The 7,692-nt window shown below is 35.7% G+C and overlaps 1 protein-coding gene across 1 annotated transcript; it reads left to right on the top strand.

The window, feature by feature from the left end:
• Positions 1-2,203: 2,203 nt before the first annotated feature.
• Positions 2,204-5,307, top strand: LOC121420761. The gene is made up of 4 exons (XM_041615404.1): positions 2,204-2,523; positions 3,100-3,396; positions 4,091-4,216; positions 4,804-5,307. Exons 1-4 carry the CDS (start codon positions 2,436-2,438, stop codon positions 5,097-5,099), a joined length of 807 nt encoding a protein of 268 aa, XP_041471338.1. The 5' UTR covers positions 2,204-2,435; the 3' UTR covers positions 5,100-5,307.
• The last annotated feature ends 2,385 nt before the right edge of the window (positions 5,308-7,692 follow it).

Here is a 7,692-nt window from a genome sequence, read left to right as displayed (position 1 = left end):
ACCTATGAGATAAACATTTAAATACCCAAATACTTTATTTGATTTAATCATATTGGCACGCGATTTCATGGTTATTTCATTTAAACAAGTATAAAATTCGAGCAAATTCAAATAGCCGAAGAGATGTTTTCAAATTCGCAACGGTACCCCCCTTGCGAAGGTTTAGGAATTCAAAATCATTAATATGCGATCACTTATAGGATATGCACAGTGTTTTTCGTTTTTATTTTTTATTTTTTTTTTACTTCATTTGAATGATTATGGAAATGGGTTTTACTTCTTAATTGGATGTTTACCATTATACTGAAATGTATCATCCATCTGAAAAACCATCATCGGAACAACAACTCGTTTTTCCACTTTCAAAGAACGTGGTCAATACCATCCCTTCCCCCACAATGATATAATTTACAATTATGTGAAATAAAAAAAGAACAAGATGATGAAAAAAAATACCTACCATTGGCATAGGTCATCCACCCACTCACTGGCGGATCCAGGGGGGGGGCACACCCGGCTCGTGTCCGTGCCCCCCCCCCCTTTGAGAGCCACAATTTAAAAAAAAATCGTTGACCGTCCCTCATTCTTTGGTTGAAAACCTTTGGTTTTTCTCGTCAAATTCCTAGGGAAATGAAGTGCCCCCTGTTTTTTGGAAATCCTTGATCCGCCCCTGCACCCACTCATTAATCACTAAAAGAATAACCGTTCACAACCATATCCTATAAGTGTTACATGAATTACGTCTTTATCAAACATAATGGAATAAAATTATTCTAACTGAAAGATCAGAAAAAAAAGGTAGGGTAAAGTTTGGAGAAAAAATTGTATAACGTTATAAAAGAAAAATGAACACAGAAACATGTTATCTGAATTTGGACGTTTAAAGTGCAAATATGTGTGCCGATTAATGAAATTGAAAATGGTATTTTGGGTGAAATTAAACGATCAGTTCGTCGTTGCGAAATTAAATGACGACTTTGGGCCATTAATTTGAACGAATTTCTCCCTAAATTGAATTTCTACCAAATTCAAAGGAATGATATAGAACGGAATTAAATGATGAATAAATGAAAATGAACCATGTGTGCAGAGGGTTGACAAAATATTTCGAATTTGAAAGTCCTTTCATTAATTTAAATGCAACCCTGATGAAATTGGACGGGAAAACCTATATAAATCTCTACCTTCATTATATTCAATCTTATTTTCCCCAATCCTTTACGTGTATACAATGAAAAATCTGTTATCCTATTAACGTCTTTTCATTTCAATGGTAACATATTTCTGTTTTCTTCTTAATTTCAAATTGCCAAATTCATGTAAATACATATTCCCCATAAAATCCAGTCCACATCAGTTAAAACCGAATTATCCAATATCGAATCCACCACTAAAATTGCTTTAATAAAAATTTAGTAAACAAACCAAATCACACAATGCCACTTAAAAAAACAAAAGAAAAATCATAGAAATTCAGGCAGGCGTGCATGAGAATATATTTTTTCAGAAATTGATAATCACGTTAATAATAACATGAACCATCAAGACGGTATGTATTGAAATGAGAGAATAGAAATTATTAGATGCATCCAATGTATTAAGTCTCATTTCTATTTACGGATGCACATTCAAATCTCTATATTTACATATACACGGTGGAATGAACACTATTTTCTGTTTTTGCTTTAGATTAGTATAATGCACAAAAGTACAGATGTGGGGGTGCTTGGGGGGTTCCCCTCCCCCTACATTTTTCATGACCTAGAAAAAAAAGAAGAGAGCGAGAGAAAAAAACGATAGAGAGTGACATATGATATTTTTTATGAACATTATGTAAAAATCTCTCACAAAATTGGATTTTTGAAATCAAAATATCGAAATATTTCCTTGCTCGCTTCGCTCTCTTGCAACTTTGTATAAATTTTACGTGATACGCCTTATATTGCCCCCTCAAATTTTCTTGCTCACTACGCCACTAGCATAATGTATGAAAACCTTGGTTTCCAGTTGAAATAAGCTTATTATGATGCAGTCCGATCAGAGAGGTTCCCCCTCGAATATACATTAGTATAACGAGGTCATGTATTGTTATGATTGTTTGATAAGTTATGAAATCATCCATTAGAGTTCCAACCAAATAAGCTAATTACTATGATCAAACTTGCTGTCTGGTATACATGAATTATTTGTTTGATAAGCTACGAAAATTATCAATTAGTATCCCAGCTTAAATAGGGATCCATTTGCTGCCTTTTGTTCATAAATTAGCTATTATTACTGGAAGTCTGATTAGCCTAGGGAATTGTAATTTATTCATTGTTTCTATTTCTCGAAATGGAAGTTTCATATTCCTGGCTTTAACAACAACTTAACGTTTGGTTTTTCATCGGATTCCTCTAGTCTCGAAAGGACTGCCATCCCATAAAGTCTCAAAGATGGAGATAGTCAGAAGTTACCACTTATTCTCAATTTTATTGATTTGGAATAGCCCTATATTTTGGGTAAAATGTGACGACCAAGGCGGTAGGTGTTGAGAAGATTATTCGTACAATTTATTATATACGGTATAGTCTCATCTTTATAATTAAAATGCTGTTATATCTTTAAGTGAAGGTAAGTGGTTGTTGTTGTTTAATCTGAATTATAGATAATAATAATAACAATAATAATAATTGATATGGCACTTTTTTCAGAGGATACAAAGCGCTGTTGATTGCATATTAAGTTAAGGTTTATAGTTATATAAGATGGGCCTATATTTCATTGTGTCGTGCTAATTTTTTATTTTATTTTATTTTTTTTTTTGGGGGGGGGATCTGTTATAATGACCCAGTATAAATACTTATAATATATTTTCAAGGGGCCGCGGAACACTTTTGAAAGTGTTGTGTGTAGAGGGGCGGGGGTGACCATGCAAAAAAAAGCACATTCAGATTATCACTGTCTACATCAGAGTACACGTTTATTGAAAAAATGGTGCCCATCCCTCCTGTGGTTACACTGGCCCAATTTCAATAAACGTTTACTCTGTTACAGTTAAACCGTTACAGCTACGGATGAAAATTGAAAGAATAATTTTTAACTCCGCAATTCCGCCAGGTTCTTTTGTCTGCGAGCCCGGGTGGCATATCGGGGAAGCTTCGGGTGAGAGTTGCTACCGCTTCGCTTCGATGGAGGAGCAATCGCATCTAGATGCCTCCCAGTCCTGCGCTGCCATGGGCGCCACTCTGGTCGTGCCTTCTTCGCAGGCGGAGTTTGACGAGTTCCGCGATCGGACGGAAGATGAGTCCGGAGAAGAGGGTCCTGCTTGGATCTGGGTGTGGATGGGATGCGGGGATGCAGAGACAGAAGGGGTGTATACCTGCTCCGACGGGACAGAGATACCGCGCAATAGTGGTGAGTGTACCTTGGACTTGGTCAAGCAATGTGGCCCTCAGGGAAGCCATTGTCTCCTTTCAGAGGTGTGCAGTGGACCCCCCCCCCCCATTACCATTTATGCTCAATATAATACTGTTTCTTGTTTTACGAAGTAAGAATGCTCGTCTGTAAAATTGAATATGATTTGTATTATTGTGTACTATTTTGTGTTATGTTTTGAATGGAAATGGAATAAAGATTTGAACTGAATTGAAATAGCCACAATAACACAATATGTCGCCACAATATGTGGCGAAACGGAGAAAAAAATGAACCATTTTATGCAATTTTGAAGATGATGATGATGAAACGATGATGATGGTGATGATGATGGTGATGACGACGTTGACGCCGACTGTGGTGACGGTGATGATGATGGTGTTGGTGGTGGTGGTGGTGACGATAGTCTGTCTTGAAGATAATGTAATTATGATATTCACAATAAAAGTTATTAGATAACTTAAGCGAGTTTTAGGAGGAAGATAGGAAGAAGAGATAGAGAATATAAAAAGTACACACACACATTTACAACATCAGCCGCAAACAAGAGCAAGAAGAAGTATGGGAGATAGAATTATTAATGATTATGATAAAACATAATATATTGGTAAATGATAAATAATATCTCCTCAGTTAGCATTCTGATTCATGTTTGTTTCCTTCTCGTTTTCAGATTGGTGGTCACTTTTTGAGCCTAATAACTTTCTGGGTATAGAGGATTGTATTGTATACTACAGAACAACTCGAAAACTTGTTGACGTCTCCTGCCAGAATTTCAACGCATTTGCTGTTTGTGAAAGTAGGTATTTCGGGGTTTTGCAAAAAAACTTGCGTTCAGTTGCAGTTAGAATCAATCGCAAAGTAATTCGATCTAAAGAAAAATATAATTTTGTAATCTTTATATTTTCCTTCCTTTCAATTTATATCAAACGCTTAGCAAATCGATAAGATTAATAATCGCAGTGTTCAACTCGTTATCCATAATTAGTCATGTAGATCAACATGCAATTTGTTTCCCCTCTCCGTTCCCTCATCTAACTACGGTCTGTGCATTTAATGCATTTGTTGATTAATAATACGTATTCATGTCTTTACCTATTTATTCATTCAGTTATTTATCAATTGTTTGGTTAATTTTAATTCATTTCTCCCTTCTTCCTTGCTGCCTTGCTATTATTCTTTCTTTCCTTTTGATGCTTTCGGATTTTTTCTTTCTAATTACCTTTCTTTCTTTCTTCCTCCCTTCTTTCTCTCTATTATTTATTTCTTCCTTCTTTTTCTTTCTTCCTTCCTTCCTTCCTTCCTTTCTTTCTTTCTTTCTTTCTTTCTGTCTCTCTCTCTCTCTTTCTTTCTTTCTTTATTTATTTTCCTCTTTTTTATTAACAGAGTCAGCTCAACGTCTCTTTCATTCACCAGTGCTGAAAGAATCCAGACTTCGGAGAAAATATAAGCCCGGGTCTGAATTTGAAGACTACTGCCTTGTCAATCATGCAATGTACACCACGAACGCGCGTAGTCTCGGACGATGCGCTTCAGCATGCTCAGAAAAACAAGATTGTTTCTCCCTCACCTACCATGAAGGCGATGGTGGCGTCTGTGAGATGTATGACGTCACAGAGGCAGAAGTTCCGGCAAGTGATTTCGTCGAACGACCCGGATGTATCTACTACGAAAAGATGTAGATTTGATCTCTCGACACGAAGATGGAAGTAGAAGTATATACTCTTTTGTGTGACGACGAATGAATAGGAATGAATTTTGTCATTTATTACAAACAAGGAAGAGATTATAGAGGAAGGAGCGTAGCTCTCAAAAAATAAAAGGTAATGTCACACTCTTCGCCAGTGCCCAAGATGTGACCCCCAAAATTGAAATCGTATATACATGTATATATATATATAGAGAGAGAGAGAGATTTATCATGGATTGAAGGAATTACAACAGTAGAAATGTTGTTTAGATTGAGCCCAGAAACGTGTGTTGTTAATAATTTTTTTAAGTAAGTAAGTGTTTTACATTAATACAGAACTGGGATTTTCTCCCACGAATACACAGTTATGAATATTATGTAATTCTCATTTGCGCAGCGCACCTTAAGTATACCGTCTCGTCGATGTGATTTCTACACTTAAATAGCAGCAACCAACCAACCAACCAACCAACCAACCAACCAACATAGCTCGTTAAATAGAGACTTATACATTTACTCCCTCCCTCCTCTTTTGAGAGCCGTAAAAAAATGGGAATACGCAAGTGATGTAAGTGAAGACTCCAACCCTTTTTTGCTTGTCATTTTTAGAACAAAAATAAATACCCCCTTTTTGGAAAATCTTGGACCCACCCATCATGTCCATGGCCCTATTTGTGGGTGCCTAATAGTAGCCACTGAATTGTGGAGGGTGATGAAAGATTACCACTTTGCAAAGGCGGAAACTCATATTGTCCAGGATAAAAAAATGTAACCAGCGGATGAACTGAAATTGGGCCTACTATTCTTTCTTTGTTCGTTTTAATATTGGATCATCCGGCACCGTTTGACATGCCACAGGCATTGAACTCAGCTCTTGGAATTTAATGCGAAATATGTCGTTATTCGCTGTTCCCAAGCTTCGCTAGATTAGCATATCGAAATCAAATAATTTTGTTTTTATTGGGCTCAGGAATTGTCTTAGACATTAACATCAAATAAAACAAGGAATAGAATTATTCTGATTGATTCGACGTTATCTGTATGTGCTTGTAAGAATAAACGAGGAATAAACATCGCATTTTTTTAAAAAGTTTTTGTATTATAGGTACACTGCAACAATTGGCATTGTTAAAACAACTGCGACAAGCAACTGAAACCACTTTTTCGATTGCATATATACTTTTATTATTTTACATTGTTCAGGATTGATTAACATATAATGCATATTGATTGTATATGTGTATGCGACGTCCTCTTTAAACACATATTTTACTTGCAGTGGACAGGTAACAGGAAAGTTTTCTTTCCATTTACTCTATGTTGGACACATTTTTTCTTCCATGTATATTTTACTGAAAATTGATGGAAATAAATGGTGTTAGTTTTACATCTACTAGATCAAAATCGATATGTTGTATATTTATTAAAGGGCATACGAACTACACCAGCCTCCAAAGCCCCATCTCAACTGACCAGGCCCCATACCCATAATGCAACTTTCTGAGCAGTATATTCTTGTAATATAAGCCCACTTGATTGTAACACACTAATGCCCTACTGAATGCACTCATAATTATGTTACCAAATAGCAAAACAGTATCTTTCCTCTGGATATTATTTTAGTTTCTCTACACCAATAGAGTTATAGGCGAATTTATCGTCTGCATTACTACTTATGTCAAAAGGTTTATCTTAAAACCTCGTACAATGACAGACAACGAGTACTGTTTGTCATTTGCCCCCGCCCCCCTGATTGTAATTGTTATTATTATTTTCAAATTGACTCTACATAGGCTAGTATCATAACCAATCGCGAGAATGCCTACGGTGTATGCCCGATCCTACGTTTATAGCAGCCGAGGGCTTGATCCTCTTACACAGTAAAAACGCTATTTAATTTATACAACGCTGTTTACTATATGAACCTTACAGTATTTGTTTAACCATTTTTAAAACAATCATTTTTAATTTGTCGAAGATTAGATATTGAAAATTAAGCTTTGTCGCTTAAGATTTAAACACTCGTTTAAACTGTTTAAACAATTACTGTAAGGTTCATATAGTAAACCGCGTTGTATAATTATTTTTTACTGTCTACAACAACTAACAAAACACTATAGTTTTTTTCACTCAGTGTAAAAATTACTAGATTAGTCGTCAGTTAGGTTTAGATATTGTTTAACTATTGATTCTATATACGAAATGCCAGTGTTCTAGTGCGACAAGGCTAATGACAGAAATGGCGATTAGACCTAAAAGCACTTTGTTTCACCATATACTGATAAGTAATTAATGCGAATCCAAAGCGCGTGCTCAAAATAATAAATATACTGACTTGAAAAGGCACGATTCAACGACTGTTAAATGAAATTCGTGAAGAGGATGTATATCTGACTAATCTGCCGATTAACTAATGCAAGCTGAAAATTTGCTGACGTTCGTTCAGCACTTTATTCAAATCATGAATATGATGTGCATTTCTCCAAAACAAATAATAAGACTCGAATTGTAAGCACAATAGTTTGCGCATATTGAATTTTAAACACCATGTTGCCCTCTTGTTCGGATCATTATGCCACTCAACA

Source organism: Lytechinus variegatus, chromosome 8, assembly GCF_018143015.1.
Source record: "Lytechinus variegatus isolate NC3 chromosome 8, Lvar_3.0, whole genome shotgun sequence".
NCBI lineage: Eukaryota > Metazoa > Echinodermata > Echinoidea > Temnopleuroida > Toxopneustidae > Lytechinus > Lytechinus variegatus.
This window is presented reverse-complemented; position numbering and strand designations above follow the sequence as displayed.

Bases quoted from the DNA above. Each gene is read 5' to 3' on its own strand.
- LOC121420761 (XM_041615404.1), top strand. From the start codon at position 2,436: ATGGAGATAGTCAGAAGTTACCACTTATTCTCAATTTTATTGATTTGG. The intron at 3,397-4,090 runs GTGAGTGTACCT...TCTCGTTTTCAG, and splicing joins AGAGATACCGCGCAATAGTG to ATTGGTGGTCACTTTTTGAG. The intron at 4,217-4,803 runs GTAGGTATTTCG...TTTTATTAACAG, and splicing joins CGCATTTGCTGTTTGTGAAA to AGTCAGCTCAACGTCTCTTT.